Source organism: Desmodus rotundus, chromosome 9, assembly GCF_022682495.2.
Source record: "Desmodus rotundus isolate HL8 chromosome 9, HLdesRot8A.1, whole genome shotgun sequence".
Lineage (NCBI taxonomy): Eukaryota > Metazoa > Chordata > Mammalia > Chiroptera > Phyllostomidae > Desmodus > Desmodus rotundus.
Genome location: NC_071395.1, coordinates 55,295,260 through 55,318,741, shown reverse-complemented (window position 1 = coordinate 55,318,741; position 23,482 = coordinate 55,295,260). Strand labels below are relative to the sequence as shown.

At 36.9% G+C, this 23,482-nt stretch overlaps 2 protein-coding genes across 4 annotated transcripts in view; both read right to left on the bottom strand.

Moving 5' to 3' along the window:
- LOC112305112 (BCL2/adenovirus E1B 19 kDa protein-interacting protein 3-like) overlaps nt 1-262 on the bottom strand; it is a 23,142-nt gene extending 22,880 nt beyond the window's left edge. Inside the window, exon 1 of one of the 2 annotated variants that reach the window (XM_024560783.4) lies at nt 33-262. In XM_024560783.4, the coding sequence (XP_024416551.2) occupies nt 33-159 (127 nt within the window). In that variant the 5' untranslated portion in view covers nt 160-262. The remainder of the gene's footprint in view (nt 1-32) is intronic. The other variant, XM_053911002.2, reaches the window with a different exon arrangement.
- Nucleotides 263-13,090: 12,828 nt separating this feature from the next.
- The window catches only part of PPP2R2A (protein phosphatase 2 regulatory subunit Balpha), a 92,749-nt gene continuing 82,357 nt past the window's right edge, over nt 13,091-23,482 (bottom strand). For both annotated transcript variants that reach the window (XM_024560967.3, XM_024560970.3), the window contains exons 8-10: nt 22,911-23,080; nt 17,796-17,887; nt 13,091-14,674 (exon numbers count right to left, since the gene is read on the bottom strand). In XM_024560967.3, coding sequence (XP_024416735.1) covers nt 14,395-14,674; nt 17,796-17,887; nt 22,911-23,080 — 542 coding nt within the window. In that variant the 3' untranslated portion in view covers nt 13,091-14,394. The remainder of the gene's footprint in view (nt 14,675-17,795; nt 17,888-22,910; nt 23,081-23,482) is intronic.

The following is a 23,482-nucleotide window of genomic DNA, read 5'->3' as shown; positions in this document are numbered from 1 at the left end:
AGGGGCAGCTCCTCCTCCCCCATCTCCCTCACCCAGTCCGCCCGCCCAGCGCTCACTGTTGAGGCCAGCTGGCGGGGGCAAAGGCTGCTCCCCTTCTTCGCAGTTGTTGTTGTTGTTGTTGTGCAGGGGCGGCGGCTGTTCCAGTAAATGAGACGACATGGTCGGGCGGCTGGAGGAGCTCTGTCCGCAGCGAGACTGGCTCAGGTTCTGGGACAGCAACACAACAAGCCGAGTCCCCCGCCCCCTTTTCTGCTCCTGCGCAGTCCCTCCCCTGCCCCTGACGTCAGGGCCCGCCCCAGCCACGTGACGACAACACGACCGGCGAGGGGGCGGGCCCGGGGCGTTCCAAGATTGGCTGTGGACGTGGAGACGCGGGAGTCGCGCTGAGGCACGCGCTAGGAATGAAGTCTTGCGTGTCGTTGGTCCCGGCGGGGTGGAGGGCGGTATGCGCTGGACACTGGAGGGAGGACTGGGAGAAGCGTGTAATGAGGAAGTCTAGAATTCTCGGGTGTTGGCACCCCGGTCTCCCACACCTACGACATTGTTCTTTCTGTCCGTGAGCATTCCTTTTTAGTATCCGTAAGGACTCCTGCAATAGGTGTGGTAGTAAGACGAAAGTGGCAAAAAACTCCAGTGCTTCCCTGTCATAATCCTCAAATAAAGCTGGTAAAACATGAACAATATAAGGCAGACCAGACTTTTCAGTTGTTAGAGAATTTCAAAAGCTTTAATTACAAACGTAACAAACGATCGTTGTAAAAAATTTTTTTGGAAAATTTCAGGAAAACCTAGAAAAGAAAATAATCACCCAGATCTCATCACCTAACTTACTTCTGGAGCACGACTTGGGCAGCGGGTTCCAGTATGCGGGGGACCCCAGAGGACGCACCTTCCCAACAGCCACCTACTTACCTTCAGTGTCTTTGTGTAGTTTCTTTGGTCTGATTTTTGTGTGGCATTATATTTCTCTCAGTCTGTCTCTTGTTTTGTTTTACTGTGCAGACGTTAAAGACTTTCACGTAATCAAGTCTGCAGTGTTATTTTTATATGACTTGGGAATAGCCTCACACCAAGATTATGAATCTATTCCTTATAAATTTTTCTAATTTTCTTAGAGGTTAATTTTTGTATTTAGACCCTTAAGCCATGTGAAATTTATTTTTAATTTCAGCCTTTAGTCAATTGACCCAAAATATTTATTAATTTTTAAGTCACCCTTTCCAAAGTGATGAAATGGGACCTTTATTGCCTTCTAAATTCCAGCAAAAAGGTGAGTCTGTACCAGGACTCTACAACAGCTCTGTTAGGTAAGTACTAGAGAAAGTGGCTTCTCATTTGTCTTTTTGAACATTTTCATGACTCTTTAATTACTCTTCAGATGAACTTAAAAATTTACTTGTTCAAGATGGCCATGTGTTGGTAATTATTAAAGCTAGGTGATGAATACATTAAACTATTCTGCCTATTTTTTAATATACTTGAAAAATTTCATACTAAAAAGTTTTTTTTAGAGGATTGATTTGTCAAATCCCATTGCAAATTCTTTTAAGATTTTTGTCAGAAATGTATTCAATTAATAGGTTAATTGGGGGGGGTGGGTAAATGATATATTTACAAAATTGTTTTCCCATTCAGACTATGATATCACTCCTTATACTATTTTTCTTTAAAGAGTTACTTAAAATGTCTTAAAGATTTCTCAAACTTTTTTGAGTTTTTTGAGTTTTGTATAATCTTACACTTATTTTGTTAAAAATTGTTAGAAAGTTTCCTTTTCCATGCTGTTAAGTAATAAAGTTGAAATTACTTTTTTTCTAAGGATTTGGTTCCCCTAAAAAAACTGTTCCTCTAAGGAAACACACAGACCTAGTGTTTTTACGGAGGTTAACTCGTTTCTATAGGATGTTACCTTTATTTCTTATTTTGTGTTATTTGTCCTGAAGATTTTTTGTTGATTATAGTACCTAATGGTTTATCTATTTTATTGACTCTTAAATCTAATTGCTTCTTTCTAATGGTATTATTCTTAACTCTTTTCAACAGCTTACTTGAGATATAATGCACATACTACAAAATTAAACCATTTAAAGTTCACAATTCGGTGTTGTTATTATATTTAGACTCATACAACCATCACCACAATCTAACTTTAGAACACTTTGCCACCCAAAAAAGAAACCCTGTATTCATTAGCCATCACTCCTTATCTTTCCCTAACTTCTTAGATTTGATGCTTATTTCATTCTTTGTTTAATTATTTGGATATTTAAGAATTTTTCCCTGGTTAGAGGATATTTTTGTACTATTTCTAGCTTGAAGATTCTTCTTAGATTTTCTCTGAGGCCTAATATATGGGTCCTTTTGGGGAATGTTCCAAGAGTATTTGAAAAGAAGATATATAGCTTTTATGTTTAGGGTATCAAGCTTGATGTATCTATTGGAACTATCATAATATTAACATCATTTTTATATTTACCCCTCTTGATGTGTAATGGATTGTAAGAGGTAAATTAATATCTTCTAATATATTTCTATTTCTTCTATCTCCTTTCATTATAGTTGGTGTTTCATTATTTGATGCACAGATATTATAACTATCGCTGTTAAGTCATCATAATTTTGCCCTTTGCTGAACCTTGTCTGATATTAAAATAATGATGTTGGTTTTGTTATTGTTATTGCTGGTTTTTGTTTAGTGGCAATATTCTGATGTGCCACTTTTAATTTTTTTACCTTTCCGAAGGCACCCACCCTTTTAATTTTTTGCCTTTCCAAATCACTTTCTAGTAGATGTGTCACTTGATAACAGCAAAAAGTAAGTCTTTGCTTTTGGGTCTAATCAGAATTTTTTTCTTTTAATACAGTAGTTTAACACATTTGTTTCTATTGATAACATAAATGTATTTTTGTTATTTTATATAATTCTGTCCATTTAATGTCTAAAATATCTTTCACTGTGGGCCTATTTGTTTTACAACATATTTCATCTTAAAACGTATTAGTTTTTATTTTGGTATTGTGACTTCCCTTTGTACTGTATATTCATATAATTCCTTTAATATCCCTTTCTTTAGACAATTTCTTTTAATGCCCAGAAAGAAACAATAATGAAATTAGTATAACCTTTTCTTCCACCTTACCTTCAAGTACCCATTTTTTAGTTGATCATACTCTCTCTTAATATTTACTTTTGTAGTTTTAGATAGAATTGTATATGTCATTTGATGTATCAAGTTAATATGATATATTTGATGAGTAGAAATAAGGTAGCATACTTGGCCCTATTTCTTACTTTTCTCACTTTTCCTCACCACAAACAACTTTTGTTAATTATTCATTTCAATATTATTAGAATTTACATATGTATCCTATAGCTATTGCCACAATCATGCTGTATAGTAAACCACCCCAACTCATTGGCTTAAATAAAAAGCATTAATTCTCTCTGTTGTATCTGAAGGATAGTTAATATAGACTTAGCTCAGATGGATTTGGTTTCAAGGTGAAAGGTGGTCCAACTCTGCTCCTGTCAGTCATCCTCTTTGAACCATGGGTTGGCCAGGGATATTCCTCTCACAATGATGAAAGAAACTCAGAAAGAATGAGTAGATGCGGCTCTGAACTATCATTTCCATGCACGTTCCATTGGCCAAAGCAAGTCCAATAGACAACTGCAAAGTCACTTTGCAGAAGGAATAGACTCTGAGTGTGAAGAACTGGGAACAATAGTATGATCAACAACAGTATGTTAGCCTAATCCCCATTTGTTTTAAGTCTCAGTTCTAGTCATAGATTCACTGCTCGTTATGGGTCCTGTTGCCACAATTTATGCAATTATCTGTGGCTAGCTGAACTTTTCTACCTGAGAATAGTATTCATAAGATAATGCATGATTGGATTTCTTACTGGAAACACCTTTTTTTGCACAATAATTGACATACAACAAAGCATATATTTATTTATAAGTACATGATTTGACAACTTTGGACAGTGTGTGCGCACTGTGAAACTACCACCACAATTATGATAGTGAACATATCCATCATCCCCAGCATTTCCCAAGTTTCCTTTTTAATCTCTCTACTGCTCATACCCTCCTTTTTCTCCCAGATGATCAATGGTTTTGATTTCATCATTGTGTGATCTGGAGCAGAGAAACCAGCCAAGACCATCTGGACTGTGACCTAACAAGTTTGTGTTGTTTTAACCCTCTACATTTGTGATGATTTGCTTGGAAGCAATAGAAAATGAATTTATTATATATCATGCTTTAATATAATTTATTTTAAATGAACAGATCAAAGTGATACATTAATTAGAAACAAGAAATAAATGAGTGCAACTTTAGAACTAATGCCTCTCACTATGTATCTCTTCCTTTCCATTCCAGTGTTAACATATTACACATTTTATTGTCATTGTCCAGAATTTCCAATAAAATATGTGGTCATTTGCATGTCTGGGAAGTTTTGATTTTCTTTAATAAGGCTTTATATTTAAGTGTCTAATTATAAACGATACAGTAAAAATTGTGTAAATATGGGAGAATCAAGAATACAGCACTGATTCAAAAGGTATATAAAAAATTTATAAACAGTAACTCTGGACAGGGATAAACTATTTAAATACTATGTTGCAAAAATTACTCTACAGTGTATAATTTCATCATTATGTATAATAGTGGTAGAAATATTAATTCATTAAAGCTATGGTATTTTAGATAAGTCACTAGTAAAGAAGGTGAAATTTAGAAAGAGACTCAAAAGCAGAGTTTGGCAGGCTTGGTGCAATGAAGAGACAGAGGTCTGAGTCCAGGGAGGTAAGATGACTGGAATTTGTTCAACAGAGTTCTGGAGAGAAGGGACTAATGCATGAAAAAGAAATCTGTGTTTTGATCCCTTTTATTCTCTGCTTAATACTAAGCCATGCAAGCATAGAGTGAAACTCCACAAGCAATACTTGGGAAACTGCAAGATGAACAATTTCCAGGGATGGAAATCACTTAGGAGTGGGATATATTTAAGTTATGTTTGAAGTACTCTCACTGAATTCCCCAGGAGAGAGTCCAGAAAAGTCATGACTTTGTAGTTTAGATCTAAATTATTTCTATAGTAAAAGATATGTAAGACTAGTGATGTCCAATACAATTGCTATTAGCCGTGTCTAGATGTTGAGTACTTGATATGTGTCTAGTGTGGTTGAGGAACTGGATGGATATAGCAGCCATTTGTATATTGCAGAAGAAAAGACATGTGAACTTGAAGACAAAGCAATAGAATACATTTAAAAGGAAGTACAAAGAGAAAAACGGTGAAAAAATGAACAGACCCTCAGTGACCTATGGGGATGTTATCAAAAAGTCAAACATACATATAATTGGAGTCCTAGAAAGAGAGCAGAGAGGGAAGGACAGGGGAAACCATTAAATAATTCCTTTGAAGAAAAATTTCTCAAATTGATGAAAACTATGATCCCATGCTTACAAAATACTCAAAAAAAACACCCCCAAGCAGTAAAAACATGAATATCATACTAAGGCACATTTATACTCAAATGTCAAAACACAAAGCAGTGATTAAGAGAAAAATTTTAAAGCAGTGACAAAAAAAATTTATAGACAAAGATAAGAATACAGCAGACTTCCTATTGCAAACTATGGAAGGCAGAAAATACTGGTATCTCTTTCAAGTGTTAAAGTATGAAAGTCAACTTAAAATTTGTGTATCCAGTGAACATTTCCTTCAAAGAACACATTACAAAATATCACATCATCATTAAAAATGCCAGCGTCATAACAGGTACTGTTTACTGCCAGAGACTATGCTACACACTTTACATATATTACCTCAATTGAGCTTCACTGCAGCCTTATGAGTTAAGTATCACTATTAGCATCATTTACAAATGAGGAATCTAAAGCATAGATACACTGAGTAGCTTGGACAAGGTTACAGAAGACCGATAAAAGAGCTAGGATGTTTGTATGTATTCAGTCATTCAGTAAAATATTCTTTGAGCATTTATTAAGTGCCAGCCATGTTTTGGGATCCAGACTACTGCAGTTGAGAAGTCAGACAAGACCTCTTTTTTGTAGCTTGCTCTCTCATTGGTGACACAGGTAATTTTGAAGTGAATGATTGACGTAACTTCAGCCAGGAACAAGTGCCATGAAGAAAACAGAAGGCCTGGGGGTTGGTGATTGAGACTCACTTAGGGGCAGTGAACTAGCTTCAGTCTGGAGAAAGCTCTCTTGAGATGTAGACATTTCAACTAAGACTTAAAGGAGACGCCTTGTAACACCAGAAATTTGGCATGCTCAGAGATCAGAGTGCACCCACACAAACCTATGTGGTCTACTCTTGCTCCTGGGCTACACGCCTCTACAGCATGTTACTGTCGTGACTACTCTAAACAACTGTAACACAGTGAGAAGTGTTTGTGTATTTAAACAAAGGTACAGTAATGATATAAAAGATAAAAAATGGTGCACCTGTGTAGGCCACTTGTCATAGGATGGAGCTTGCAGGACTGGGAATGGCTTTGGGGAGTCTGTCTGTGAGTGGTGAGTGAATTTTGTGAAGGCCTAGGACATGACTGTGGACTTTATAAACACTGTCCACAAAGCCCTTCCACTGCTCCTTTCAGACTCATAAATGGACCATCAAAGCTGACGATGCTGCTCCATGAACAGGGATGTGGATTGATTAGAAATATTGAGGAGAAACTGGGTGGGCCGGCGTAGATCACAGTTAACAGTGATGGTTGGGAGGGAGCGAAAGGCAGCCTGAGGGTGAGTGGGAAGAAGAAATCAAGGCGGAGAGATGAAACATGGTATAGTTGTGGCGATGTGATTTTGGCTATTGGATGCTGGAGCTGTGGTAAGGCTAATGGACTTTGTGTTATTCATAAGAAAACAGGGGTAGTGACATGTAGAGGGTGTAGAACTCAGCCCTCAATACTTTGACGTTGGAAATTTGTTTTTGGTTCCATTGATACTATCTGGCACAAAGGGCTCTCTCTGACATTGAATTGACAAAAACAAAAAAACAACAAAAAAATTTATCCATGGTTTACGTCATTACTACCTGAAAATATTTCCAAAGTACAGGGACTGACTGGCCCCACACGACCACAGAAAGCTTTTACTTTGTGGCAGTGGCACTTAACACTTACTAGGTCGATCCTGTATACCTGTGTCCTTGCACAGGATCTTAGGTTGTCAAGAAAGAATCTACAACCACGTGTTCTGAACACCATCAAGCTAGACTTGGGTGGGAGGCAGGGCTGTAGTGCCCTCTGGATATGTTGTGCTGCAGGGACAGGGGACAGACTCCTCTGTACTAAACCAGGTCAGTGGTGGCAGACTGGCATGTAGTCTGTGCACTCAAAATTGAGGTGCTGTGAGGACTCTACTGCCAAGCCCCACAGATACTGCCTCCATCAAAGAAAAAAAACTCTCCTGAACCACATCTTTCCACTTCTTACAGGAAATTCAAGTCCATTATAATTTTATGAGATCACTGTCATATGCACAGTCCTTCATGGACTGAAGTGTCATTATGTGGCACATGACTGTATCATTATTTTGGAAGATTTTGCAATTGAAGCAGAAAAGTGAAATAAGAGTTACATTATTGAAAAATATTTTTTGGACACAATGTAACTATATAAAACATCAAGGAATCAACTGACATACTAAATAGAATGACTAAATGCTCTGAATTTAAAATATCATAAAATGAATAGCTCTCATATAATCATTAATAGAAATGAAGTGAAAAAATTAAATGATTCATAATAAAAGCATTAAATGTAGAAAGTGAGCATAAAATACCTTTTTTCATTTTAGGTTGGAGGACTTCCTAACAATAAATGAAGTTAACTCTTTGGTTTGATCATCAAACAGTCTAGGGTATTTTGTTATAGTAGCCTGACCAGACTAAGTTTAGAAAACAATGCTCCTAGCCCTGGCTGGGTAGCTCAGTTGGCTAGAATGCCGACCCAACTCACCAAGGCTGTAGGTTTGATCTCCAGTTGGGGAACATACAAGAATTAACCAATGAATGCATGAATAAGTGGAACTCTCTCTCCTTCCCTCTCTTTCTAAAATCAACCAATAAAATAAATAAATTAAAGAATGCTCCTAAATCTGACAACTTAGATGAAATTGACAATTTACTTAAAATACTGTCAAATCTCATTCAGGAAGAAATAGATAATCTACATTATCCTCTAACTATTGAAAAAATTGAATTCAGATAAAAATTTCCCAGTAGAGGCTCAAATGGCATAACTGGTGAATTCTATCTACTAAGGAAGAAACTATATAAATTCTACCCACATTCTTTCATAATATAGGAAACTCACTTTGAGGTATTATACTGATCAGACAATGACATTAAAAGATAAACTACAGATCAGTATTCCTTGTGAACGCTGATGCAAAATACTCAACAAAATACTAGTGAAAGAATCCCAGCAATGTTCTAGGAATGCAATGTGATTCACCATATCGACATTATGAAGAAAAGCTACATGATCATTTCAACAGATGCAGGAAAAAACATTTGACAAAATCCAACATCCATTCATCATTAACATATCTCAGAAAACTAAGAATAAAAGAATTTCCTCATCTTGACAAAGGCAATCTAGAAAAATCCTTCAACAAACACACTTAATAGTAAAATGTTAAATGTTGTCCCCTAATATTGGTGACAAGGGAGGGATGTGTCTGAGCTCACAACTCCTTTCCCCACCACTGGAAGCTCCAACAAGAGGAGCAGGACAAGAAAAAGAAAGAAAAGGCACTGGAAAGGGAAATTGGGAAGACTGGAAAGGAATAAAACATTTATTATAACAATAATCTGCAAATAACATGAGTAAGCAGAAAAAAATTTAAAAACCTATGTAAGTGAATTTGGTCTCAGGATACAAGGTCAATATTTTAAAAATCAATTGTATTTCTAGTTATTATAAATGAACAACTGGAAATTGAAAATTTAAAGTAACACACAATAGCACACACAAACTTTGAGGTACTAGTAATATATGTGCAAGATCTGAACACTAAAAAAAGCAGTGATAGCAGAAATTAAAGACCTGTATCAGTGGAGCAGTATGCTGCAGTCCTGGGTTGCAAGACAAATACTAAGATGTCCACTCTCTCTGAACTGGCTTATGGACTCAATGCAATCATCACGAAATCCAAACTGTGTTTGTCCTGTTAACAGGCTGACTCTAAAACGTCTTTTGAAAGGCAAAGGAACTGAAATAGCAAGACAGTTTTGAAAACAACAAAGTTGGATTACTTGCTTACACAATTGAGGCAATGTAGCATGGATGAAAGCAGACATAAACTAATGGAAGAGTTGAGACTAGCCCTGTTAGTGTCAACTGATTTTTTGACAAAGGTGCAAAGAAAATGATACATATGTAATTTTATATGTACCATATATAAAAACTTATTCAAATGGATCACACCTAAATGTAAAGATTGAAAACTATTAAACTTCTATTGTCACTTTTAGTTGGGTGGATTTCTTAGATAGGACACCAGAAGCGTAACACATTAAAGTTGGTAAAGTGGACTTCGTGAAAATTAAGAACTGCTCTTCAAAAAAGCTCTGTTAAGAGAATGGATAAGCCTCAGACTGGGAGAAAATATTTGTAAAGCACATGTCTGGTAAAGGTTTTGTATCCAGATTATATATATTAACATCTGGTTAGAAATATGAGAACAAACTGGGTTACCATTTTTCACTTTTTCAAATAGACAAGGATAAAACATGGAATTTTGTCCATTAGTGAGCATGAATATACGGTTAATACCACATACCTTAAGACCACACTTATGTTGTCGATAGGCTCGTGGAACCACAGATAAACAATGTGTAACAAAGCCAGTTTTACTGGAGGCTATTAGATAAAAACAAGAGCAAAGTTCCTATGGCATCTCATCAACCTTACAGTGAAATGACATTATTCAAAGACCTGCTGCACTTGTGATGGAACTTCCATTTTTTGAAGGGGAATCTGACAATATATTTCTAGGAATGTATCTTAAAAATCTTACATATCATGGCTGGCACATATATTCACTGTTCCAATATACCTACTTGCAAAAACAAAAAGAAAAATCACTCTTAACAACAGGGACTGATTAAATATTGGATCATCCATAAATGTTAGGCTATGAAGACAGGAAAATCTTGCTTAAAGAAAATATTTGACATAGGAAACTGCTCAAGATACTGTGTGGAGAAACCTATTATACAGTTCCATTTTCTGCCAAAAAAAAAAAAAAAGGAACCCCACAAAAGAAGAAATACATACAAATGTGAATGGGGGTTTTCTCTGAGATTACTGATGGGGTACTTTTTCATTTTTTGAACATTCAGACCACAGTAGTTTAAAAAGGAATTTAGATATTAAATTAGCATAAATCTGCAACACGAAATTCTTGGTCTCCTCATAAGGAGCAAGCTGGCTTGGCATGTGAAGATCTGATTTTGCAATGGGGTAGGCAGACTGAGTAACTTGGCTGAAAGGGCAGCTCAGAACTCTCTTCCATTCTATTAAAGTAAAACAGACGTCATAGCTGGCATTTGGGTTCTCCCTCCATTACTGGGCCCTGGGGTTCTCTCTCTAGGGTCATGTTGAATAGTGGTTTTATTTGGGCATAAATGTTTTGGGCTTTTCATTTATTTAGATTCCAATTTTGTTTTTAATTATGAAGCTCTTCCAGTAAAGAGTGAATACGTGGTAAAGGCTGTTAAAGACTTAACTGTCACCCCCTGGTGGCAGAGTCCTCAAATAACTTGTTGCTGTTCACATGCTAACGAACAAGACACATAGCTGACATGCTAGAACATTAAAGACACATACCCGATTTTCTCATTAGGCCAGTTACATTTTGTTCACCAAATGCCTTTTGGAAGAAACTAATCTTGGCAGTGCCTTCTTTTTGTTAGGAGGAGCTTTTTTATATTATTACTGCAAGCCTACAGTTTAATTCTCTATATAAATTGTAGGTTACAAAGTCTAATGACCAATGAAATGTCAAGCAGAAAGAACTCAACTTATCATTCCACCAAATACCCTCAGCATTTGAGAACACCCCAAGGCTTTGTAAATTCACTAAGCATTTGAGTAATACTAAATTGAGTTATGTTTGGCCAAATAAGCATAATTGCAGAATGAAACAGGGTCAGTTTCAAAAGCTTGGGGGTTGGGGGTGGGTGTGTAAAATACCATTTTAACAATGGTAAAACACAACTAAATCAAGGATCACAACAGATACCTGAAATAGTATTCTCTTGAATACTAAAGGAAAATGACTTGATTCTGGATTACCTAGCATATATTTCTTTTTCAGGGCGAGGCAGGGGAAGCTTGGTTTTGTTCTTTCTGAAATGCACATTACTATCTCCACTTGGATTTATATGTGGTAGAAAAAAAAACACTGAAGCAGTGTTCCCTAAGCAGGTAATGGGTTATATTTCACTAAAAATACTTTTTATCAGTACTGTTTCAGCTTCCACATATAACTTTACAAGTAATATAAACACATTACTCATATACACACTGTTACACACTGAACCTGTTTTCATTTCTAGCTTTTAGAAATAACTGCAACCAGAAAAATCCTTACTTAATATGAAAGGAAAAAATGTTCATCTTTTATTACAAGACTAACAGCTTCACAGAAGCTTAATATCCACTAGTTATATAAATATGTATTGATACAGACTTATAACTATCGCCCAGCCACTAAATAAAGATCAAAGATTAACAGAATGACTTCTTCATACTGTAATTTTTAAAAAGATTTTATTTCTAGAGAGAAGGGAAGGGAGGGGGTAAGGAAGGGAGAGAAACATCAATGTGTGGTTGCCTCTTGTGCACCCCCTCCTACTGGCGTCCTGGCCTGTAACCTACGCATACGCCCTGGACTGGGAATAGAACCCATGACCCTTTGCTCACGGTCTGGCACTCAATCCACGGAGCCACGCTGGCCAGGGCACATATTTTAATTTTTAAAAAAGGTTACGAAGGAAGGGGTAGAATATGCATGTTTGTAGGTGTCAAGAGAATAGGAGAATACAAGCAACTTGACAAGACTTTATTCTAAGTGTAATTTTTATTAATAAACAGATTAATCATGACCATAAGTGGCTGGGCTTAGTTTGCTACACCAAAGAAATTAAAAACTGATACTTGAGAATAGTTACAATTTATAATAGCATTCCTTTATAGAGGCATTTTAATTTTAGCAATGTTTCTCCTAAATATAGGAAACTAAACTTTCATGTCATGAATGAGAATCATTATAGCTACTGATGAATTAAAAAAGAATTTCCAAGAGCTGTTTTGGTGATGTTGCCTCAAGATCCACACCCCAAATTTAGGGAAACAATCTCCCAAAGAAATCAGAGAAAGTGCCTGATCAGAGACAGAGCATCAGTGTTTGATGCTTGCGGCAGGAGAACAGCCCACTTCCAAGTGTGAAGAATAAACAACACAAATTACGAATGCACCCAAGATCCCCAAATAAATTAGTAGAAGTGCCATTATTTTAAGAATTATCAGACATATAATCAATGTGTTTAAATACAAATTCCAATTTGTTAAGTCCAAAAGATACAGTAGTTTTATTACATAAAATTCCTCCCGTGTGCTAAAAATGTTAACTTACAAGACATAATATTTGTATAAGTGTAGAGGGAATTATGGTCGAATTGTTTCATCATTTTTCATTGATGAGAATAGAACAGTAGGTAATGGACATATATAGAAGCACTCAGAGTCCTCTAAAATTCAAGGCTGTTATATTACTGCTCAAGCAAAGCATACTATCATTCTTTAATAATATAAATGCCTACTCAATTTATCTTTTAAAAATAAAGTCCATTTGTTCTCCATTAAAGCTTCTGCCAAGACTGACAAAGGTACATTCTACCTATATAAAATAAGGGTACTCTTCTTCTTTGGATAAGGTATCACCACGTAGATAAATGCAGTCCTATACAGATTACTAAATTTTATTTGAGGCAGCTGTTGGAGTCCATTAAGCACTTTTCAAACACTGTATCTTTAAAGTTTGTCTTTAATATTAATAGCTTTGGAAAATCAAAAATAGAGAAAAAACATCTGTGGCAAAGTACATTTCATTTAGATTTGATAGCAATAAAATACAAAAAAAATATTTAGTGCAGTGTCAATTTTATCTACGTATATCACTTGAGGATAGTTTTGTGTTATGTTTTATGATTGAATGACAAAAAAAGCTTTAACTTGTTAAAAGTTTTAAAAGTCTGACTTAGTATTTAGTAGTGCAAAAATGAATTTAAGTACTGTAAAAAGTCTTTTAAAATGAAGCTCCATAAATTTCGTTCCCATTTACAATTTTATTAACAGATGGGTTAAGTGTAGATACAATGTATCCGATACCCTTGTAACTAGTTAAAAAAAAACCCTCTAGTAGCATTTATAGGTTGTGAAATCCAATATATAACCAAGACATGTTCAGAACCAATACCTCTCCTTCTCCATGTAAAAGAACACTTGTTAAAAATAACAAAAACACCAATAAGACAATGGAAATTCATGTCATTTTGCCCAAAGTTATGACACAAAATATTGGCATAAAGAGGTAGATTAAAAAGAAAAAGAAAACCAGATTCTCCATTCTTTGTCACTTTTATTCAGTAGTAGTTTTTTTTTCCCTTATTTTCAGTGCCAGACATGGCAAGGAGTGATTACAGCCAACTGTTATTAAAACATTTGTTCGCAACATATACTCCCCTTTACCACTGACCACAAACTGACTCCTTTTGTGTGCTTTCGTTCCTTCTTGAATATACCACCACCAAGACTGGGTGGAGGGGCAAGGGTGAGAGACGTGAAGGGAAGAGTCCAGGAGGCCAGAGAGGAGGAATGCTATAAGCCACAGTAAGAATGAGCTGTATTTAATTTTAAAAAGGGGCGAGGGGTGTACCCCACAAATGATACAGTAATGAGGATACACAATTAAATCCCATAAGCATGACTGACAGCTTTCACTGTGTTTGACGTCATCACAATGCAAGGCATAGAAAGTGGAGTAAATCAATGTTGATACAGTCCAATCTAGTCCATTAGGCAAGATGGTGCAAGAAGTCATTTAAATTAAAAGTGCCCTAACCTTACCTAAATGGCTAGCAGACATGGAGAACACCATAGTGAGGAATCCACGGAGCTTTCTCCATGTGGCTATACACGTGTTGTCGAATGGCACATTGTCAAACACTGGAAAGGGGCACCACAATGGACCTCTCTCTGTTTTAGGTACATATGCTAGATTCAACTATCTCAACTAAGCAGGAAGTGGGCTCTTCTGCTAGGAATGCCACCCTAATTCACTTTGTCTTGAAATATATACAGATTGTTTGTAGTAGCTACAGCAATGATGTTCTCCTTGGGGTGCCAGGCTGTATGAAGTATTTTCTTGTTGAAGTCTAGGCTGTCAACACTTATTTCATCCTTCTTTCTCTTACCACTTGCACAGACTTTGCGTGGCTTCAGAACAGTGCGGGGTTTATTGTTTTCCCGTGATGCTTCTAGGGTGATGTCTCGCTTTGTGTTCCTGTCAAACATTCTGAAGAAATTATTGTAAGATCCAGTCATGACAACACTGTAAAAGTAGACAGAACATTTAGTCAAATGAGTGAGAGTGTTTGTTTTTGGTAAAATGATTCTGTGACGAACCTGCCTAGTGCTCCACTAGAAATAACTATTTTAAGCAGATTTGGATTTCAGGGTGAAGCTGGTAACACCAGCCCAGAAATACAGTATGAGTTAGCTTGGTTTTTAAAAATCCTTCCTTTTCATGACTACCCAAACTATCACTAAAGTGGAAAGCAGCCTCAAGTAAAGGTTCTTAGCAGCACTGAGTTACTCTTGTTGAGTATCTTTGCAACTACAGATTATGCAATCAACCAGACCAGCCAACTTCTAGAAATACCAACCAACAGTGGGACTCACAGGCTCTAAAACCAACCCTACCCCCCCGCAAAAAAAGGAAGGCATGGTATAGAACTGTTCATAAGAAACCAATGCTTTCTTTATGATTTAAAATATAAGCTATTTATTTGTTCACAGGACACTGCCTAGTTTGGATAATCACGTCTTACGATGCTTATAGGAGATATGCCTCTGCGAATACCAAGTAGCATATACAATTTTTATTAACACTTTACCTGTAACAGCAAAAACATCTTTAGCAAATTTTTTGGACAAGTATATCTGTATCAGTTTAAGGAATGCCAAATTCCTACCCTGCCCAAGATATGTTCTCTCCATCCTTCTTGCCATCCATCACTGCTTAACACTTACTAAGTATTCCAGTGAGTAAAACTTCACACATTTGAAACTGTTAATAATTTGCAAAGGGTATGATGCTCCCATTACATCCTTCCCATATGGTTTAAATTATTATTGTAAATAAGATTACAGGATACCAAGAAATGGTTTCAAGTAAAGTAAGGCTAGAAAGCAACTCTTATTACAAACATTACACACCATACAGGTCATATTTAGTAACGTCAAGTCCCCCAAAGAACAACTGACAACATTTTAATTGAACTCATGTTGGTACATGTACCTGAAGATAGGTAATAAAACCGTGTTTCTTTTAAAACGATTAATGTAATTTAGACTGGCATCCCCATGTTATTTGAATTTGTGAAGTTTTATTAGATTAGAATATATGATCTATGGCTATCTGTAAATTTTAAAAGGTGTTGTTAGGCCAGCATTTGTGTGGTATTCCTGTCAAAAAGGTATAACCTAAATTTAATCATGAGGAAACAGAAAACACTCAAATTAAAAACTTTCTGTAAAATAATTGGCCTCTGTTTTTTAAAAATGCCAAGGTCACAAAAGACAAGGAAAGAATAAAGAATGATTTCAGATTAAGCAGACTAACGAGATAGGACAATTGTCACACATGCTTTTGGATTAGATATTGAAGCCCATTTATTTTTCTTTGCAAGAGAGGACATGATTTGAGAATTGGTGAAATTTTAATGGAATCTGTGGATGAGATGGAAATAGTGCATCAAATAGGAATTTTTCCATTTTAGAGGCTGACACTGTCGTTGTATAGGTGAGGGTCTCTTAGGAAATACTCAATCAAGAATTTAGGGACAGTATGTTGGAATTTACTCCCAACTGGTTCACATAGAAAGTGTGTTTGTGTGTAAGTGCCTGTGTGTATGTGTGAATGGTCTGTCCAGAAAAAGCCCAACCATTGTTTTTTTTCCTTCCCTTTCTTCCCCTCTGCCCTGTACCCCCTTTCCACCACCATTCCCCCACCTTAGTTCATGCCCATGGGTCATGAATATAAGTTCTTTGGCTTCTCCATTTTCTAACCATTGTTAATACAATGAGAACAGTTTGTGCAGCATTGATGTAACCTGGCAGCCAAGGACAGTGGACTGGAATGCGCATACATGAACAATGATGACTTCACTGTACTAGTCAGTTGGGGGTGGTAGATGTCGTTCAGTGAGCATGTGTACTGTGTGGCCATCACATTCAAGTTGAGCAAGAAGAGCAATGAATCTGCATCAAATTCTACATTAAGCTGGAACATTCCTCCGTGGAAATTGAGTCAGAAGGCTGCAGCTATGGACAACTGGTGTATCACAACCACGCACCCGCTCATGCATCGTATCTCATGCAGAGTTTTTTCGGCGAAATATCAAATCACTCAGGGGACTCAGGACCCCCTACAGCCCAAGTTTGGCGTCCTGAAACTTCTGGCTTTTCCCAAAACTAAAATCACCAATGAAAGGGAAGAGACTTCAGACTGTGGATGAGATTCAGGAAAATACGACAGGGCAGCTGATGGCGATTGGGAGAACTGTGTAAGGTCCCAAGGTGCCTACTTTGAAGGGGACTGAGATATCATTGTTCTATATGCAATGTTTCTTGTATCTTCTTCAATAAACATCTCTATTTTTCATATTTCATGGACTTTTTCTGGACAGAAAATTACCACTTCTGTGAGGTATGAATGTATTATCTGGAGAAATTGGTGTGTAACATTCCAAATGAAATATCTACTGTCTAAATATTTCTAGAGTTTAATAGCAGAGTAACAACCAAACTGAAATCTTAACATTTTAACTGTTGGCATGTCAAACTTATGATTGATCTGGTTCATAAAAGGGGAAAATTTAGAGATAGTTAAATCGTAATTTATAATCTAGAATTTTGGTGTATTTTCACATTTACTTAGTAACACAATGTTTTATTTTTTTAATCTGCCAATATTGCTGTAAGATTACTAAATTTATTTCAAGGAAACCTGAGAAGAGGGGGGACAATGAAGTTAGGATTGGTTAATTTATGTCAATCTAAAAAAAAGTTTGCCGTATTTTTTAATAAACATGGTAACTATTTCAGGAGGAGTGATGAAATAGTACATTTCTTTCCTCTAATACAGCGATTCCAACTGGTGCGCCACAAGAATTTTAAAACATGCAATCCCTGACTATATAGTCAGGGGCACTGATCACTTTTCCCTTAGATTGTCAAATAAGAGAATGAGAACACCCAACACAACAATAGCTGTCCAGTGTGAATGAATCAAAATTATACTTATTTTTTTGTCAAATTGGCAAAAAATAGACTTTTTGGTGTGCTGTATAATTTGAATGGTTAGTTATGTGTGCCATGAGATGAAAAAGGTTGAAAGTCGTTGCTCAAATAAAATGAAATTTGAATGACTTCAAATCAAAATCAATTACCTATCAGAGCCATTCCAACAACATTCGAATTTGTCAAATATGCAGTCATTTTCATACAGCGAACAAAGCTTACTTCTGAGGTATTCATGCACCTGGGGAAACAAATATATATATATAGTTTTTCCTTAATTTACACACCAAGATTTACTGATTAAAATTAGGAAATTGATTTAACAATTTAAAAAGGCATTTAGACACATACACATACCTTTCAATCTTATTGAAACTTGATTCCCTTAGTAACAACAAAGGCATTTATTCTCTTACAAACATATTAAGCCCCATTCAAGGAACACACATTTTACTCTTGAACAACAGAGAAACTGTCCTTTTGGGCATGGCACTTACAGTCTTTGTAAGTTTGACTAAAGTATGTAGTCCAGAAAACATTTGAAAATGGCTCAGATAAGAAACTAAGGATTACAGAAGTATTTGAATATGCTACCACTTGGTGTTCAGTCTATAAGTTAGTGATTAAAAAACACTCCAAACTGTGCTTTACTTCCTTTTAAAATATCATTTTCTGGGCATAGGCGCATGTGTTATGCACAGCACAACCATGCCCTTGTTTGGTCATAAATTACATGGTTACTCTAGGTGCGCATCAATAGAAACTTTGGTATCACTTGATATTACTTGTACAATAGCAAGGCTAATGAAAATACACATACATCTTTTTTTTGGAAATAAAATTCTAAATATATAAATCTGGTATTTTAAACGTATCCTGAAAAATGATACATTTCATTAATATGGTTAAATTACAAAGGAGTTTTAAAATACTTTTTGCCATCTGAAAGAAAAAAAGGAGTCTCTACCTCACTATCCTTTTTTACTTAAAAAGGACGTTAAAAAGAAGTGATGAGAGACAAGAGTAGGTGCCTTCTAAATGTTAGAATTCTCTGTTCTTTATGAAACAACCTGAAGTCACCTTAACTTAAAGCACAGTGGCATGGTTTGTGCCAAATCTTTGTGACATCAAGTAAAAAATCTGTCAATACGGAGGAAATGCAATTCATACAGGGTCAGGATTAAAAGTGAACATGTTAAGGTGAAAAACTAATAAAATCACAATTTCTATTCAATTACACACAGCTCAGCAAGACGCTTATACAAATTCACCACAAATAGCTCAATCTGCATACACTACATCTGACTATGATGTGACACGATTTTCAATCACTTATCTAACTCAGCATAGGCAGAAACCAGTAAGTTAAAATTAGGTAAATTGTAACAATTGAGCCAAGTTTTGGAATGCATGTAGAGGGTTTCCCAACAATTTATGAGTATGAAGCTAAGATTCAAATCCGTTACTCTTAGTGAGAATGGAGCAGTGGTGGTGAGGATCGCCAGGAGGCACATCAGAAATCTGCCAGTTACACAATACAAGTGTATTGTGTCAGCCAAAGAGTCTGTTATGTTTTTTCCGTACGGTGGCTCTAGTTGCACTTAGCTGTCTATAACTTTATTTGAAAAAATTTTGTTAGACTGCATTGTGACAGCTGTCATATCAGTAAGCATTTAAAATAAGACATCAAAATTGGTGACTTACTGTACAACCATTTTACTATTGAAGATGGAAGAAAATATGCAACATTTTTGGTATATTATGCTTTGTTATTTCAAGAAAAGTAAAAACACAACTGAAACACAAAAAAGATTTGTGCAGTGTATATGGACAAGGTTCTGTAACTGATTGAATATGTCAAAAGCTGTTTGCAAAGTTCCTTGGTACTAATGACATTTTGGCCAACTCACCCTTTGCTGTGGGGCTGTCTTATGCATTGGAAGATGTTTAGCAGCACCCCTGGCCTCTACCCACTAGAAGCCAATAGTGGGCGATAGCCGACACACTTAAAATATCCAAATCCATAGAGCTGGGCTTCCAGCCAAGATGGAGGCATAGATAGACACACTGCACCCCCTCGCACAACCAAAAGAAGGACAACAACAATTTAAAAACAAAAAACAACCAGAACTAACAGAAAATTGAACTATATGGAAGTACAACAAACAAGGAGATAAAGAAGAAACATTCATCCAGACCAGTAGGAGGGGCGGAGATGGGCAGCAGGTGGAGAGGACTCGCGGCAAGGCAGCGGCTGGCAGACCCAGAGAGGTGGCGGATTGTGGAACGGGGCAGGCCAGGCTGCAGCTAGCAGACTCCCCCAGGTGGTGGCTGGCAGACCCTGTGGCCCCACTCTCGTACACAGATAAACCCGGAGGAACAGCAGGGGAGCAAAACACACTGCACAACCCAGGGCTCCAGCAGGGAGAAATAAAGCCTCAAACCTCTGATTGAAAACACCCGTGGGAGTGGAGGGGGCAGCAGGAGAAACTCCCAGCCTCACAGGAGAGTTTGTTTAAGAGACCCACAGGGGCCTAGAGCATGCACGAGCCTACCCACTCGGGAACCAGCACCAGAGGGGCCCAGTTTGATTGTGGGTAGCTGAGGGAGTGACTGAAATCCGGCAGAGTGGAGCAAGCATCACTGCTCCTTCTCGGCCCCTCCCCCACATAGAGTGTTACGGTGCAGCAGCAGCAGCGACCAGCATTACCCAGCCCTGGTGAACACCTAAGGCTCCACCCCTTTACATAACAGGTGCACAGAGATAAAAAAAAAATGGCCCAAATGAAAGAACAGATCAAACCTCCAGAAAAAATACAACTAAGCAACGAAGAGATAGCCAACCTATCGGATGCACAGTTCAAAGCACGGGTAATTGGAAAGCTCACAGAATTGGCTGAATTTGGTCACAAATTAGATGAAAAAATGAAGGCTATGCTAAGAGAAACAAAGGAAAATGTACAGGGAACCAATAGTGATGGGAAGGAAACTGGGACTCAAATCAACAGTGTGGACCAGAAGGAAGAAGGAAACATCCAACCAGAAAAGAATGAAGAAACAAGATTTCAAAATAATGAGGAGAGGCTTAGGAACCTCCAGGACATCTTTAAATGTTCCAACATCTGAATTATAGGGGTGCCAGAAGGAGAAGAGGAAGAACAAGAAATTGAAAACTTATTTGAACAAATAATGAAGGAGAACTTCCCCAATCTGGCAAAGGAAATAGACTTCCAGGAAGTCCAGGAAGCTCAGAGTCCCAAAGAAGCTGGACCCAAGGAGGAACACACCAAGGCACATCATAATTACATTACCTAAGATGAAACAGAAGGAGAGAATCTTAGAAGCAGCAAGAGAAAAGGAGACAGTTACCTACAAAGGAGTTCCCATAAGACTGTCAGCCGATTTCTCCAAAGAGACCTCACAGGCAAGACGGGGCTGGCAAGAAGTATTCGAAGTCATGAAAGGCAAAGACCTACATCCAAGATTGCTCTATCCAGCAAAGCTATCATTTAGAATGGAAGGGCAGATAAAGTGCTTCTCAGATAAGGTCAAGCTAAAGGAGTTCATCATCACCAAGCCCTTATTATATGAAATGTTAAAGGGATTTATCTAAGAAAAAAAAGGTAAAAAATATGAACAGTAAAAATAACAGCAAACTCACAGTTATTAACCACCACACCTAAAACAAAAACAAAAGCTAACTAAGCAAACAACTAGAACAGGAACAGAACCACAGAAATGGAGATCACATGGAGGGTTATCAACAGGGGAGTGGGCAGGGGAGAGAGGAGGGAAAGGTACAGAGAATAAGTAGCATAAATGGTAGGTAGAAAACAGACAGGGGGAGGGTAAGAATAGTGTAGGAAATGTAGAAGCCAAATAAATTATATGTATGACCCATGGACATGAACTATAGAGGAGGAATGTGTGAGTGAGGGGTTGTGCAGGATGGAGTGGAGTGAAGGGGGGGTAATGGGACAGCTGTGATAGCATAATCAATAAATATATTAACAAAACAAAAGAAAACAAAACAAAACTGGGAATATAACTCTGTAGCTGAAGTGGGGAAAATACAGATACCCCTGTGCCTACTATTAAAAACAAAACCAGAAAAACAAATCGATAAAGTTATTAGTAGAAATGAAAAAAAAAAACTTTTATTTTACGGAAAATGTGTAACAGACATTTTGTCTAACCCCACAGTTTAAAAACAGAGTAAATGCACCCCTTCGTTTTTGCTTCAACCTAACATATATTTGGAAATTTATGTTTGTCAAAGAGGCTTAAAAAGTTTGAGAAATACTATTCTAATTTTACTGAGAATATAAAATATAAAGATAAAATTCATCCATTCTTATTTTTAAAGCAGTATTAAGTGTTTTCTACACTGTAACAACCTAGGGTTTCACACAAGGTCCAGCTGCCCCTACCCTGTGCCTGGCTGTGCATGTCTTCTCTCTCCTCTAGAAGAGAAGGCAGATCAGTGGTAGTTGCTGCTGACAAGCGAATCCAGAACTGACATCCTACAACAGACAGGCAACTCCTAAAGCTCTCTGCTGGGCTTTTAAGCCCTTCTCCTTTAGTTTAACACACAACGCAACACACAGGTCATGTTACCACAGAAATATACACTTGAAACCAGTATGATCCTATTAACTAGTGTTATCCCCCAATACATTTAAATTTAAAAAGGAAAAAAAAGGGGGTGGGGGAGTGGTGGAGGGTAAATGCAGACAACTGTAATTGAACAACAATAAAATAAATTTAAAAATAAAAAGAAAGAAAGAGAGAAAAAGAACAGTTGTTAGCCAAAAGGCAGGACGCCAATCCCTTTAACCTGGTATGCCAAAGTTAATCTCTAGTTCAACTACTATAGCACATACTCCAACCAGGACACCACTCTCCTAGGACTGGCCACTCTCCCCAACCCACACCCTACCCACTAGGCCGTCAAAGAGTACTTTTCTGTCCTCACTTTAAATGTAGACAGAAGCAGGGGAAAACAAGCAGTCAATATTGAATCAAATCAGTAGCAAAATTACACTTTAAATGCAAAATCACAATACAGCCTATAAAACTATATATAAATTTAACACAGAATTATGGTCTGTGAGTATTAGCAAAATACTCATGGATCTCTCAAGAAAAAAGCCTAATTGTAAACACACACTGTATTACGATTAGCACATAATACAAAATCCTTCTCTATAAACATTTAAAAGTAAATAGGGTATATGATTATTGAAAGAAGAAAGTGCACATACCTGATATGTTTCCACAGGCCTGTTTTCCATATTTAAGTCCCAAATTTTGACTGACAAATAGTCTCTAGTCATCATATATCGACCACTATGGCTGAATTTTACATCAGAAATAGAGGAGATGATTTCAGAAAAAAAAGATCTGTTACTGGGATCTTCAGGTTCTTCAAACACTAAAAAAGAGCAAAAAATAAAAATAAAAAAGAGGGCAATTTAAAGAGGGCAACTTATATAATATTTTGGCTTGCACAAAGCATTTGCTGAAACAGTTCACAAGTTTCCTAGGAGGCAGCTAAAAATGACAACCATGTAAAAATCTGAAAAATGTCTCTCTGGCTTTAAGATATCTCCCTGAAAGAAAGTTTCTTTTTTTTCAAAATTTAATCTAATTAAAAACAAAACAAAACAAAAAAACACCACACCCCAATCCTCACCGGAGGAAATGTTTGGCGTCAGGATGGAGAGAGAGAGAGAGACAGAGAGAAACATCGATGTGAGAGACAAACATTGATCGATTGCCTCCTGTATGCACTCTGATGGGATCCAACCCTCAACCTTTTGGTGTACGGGACAAC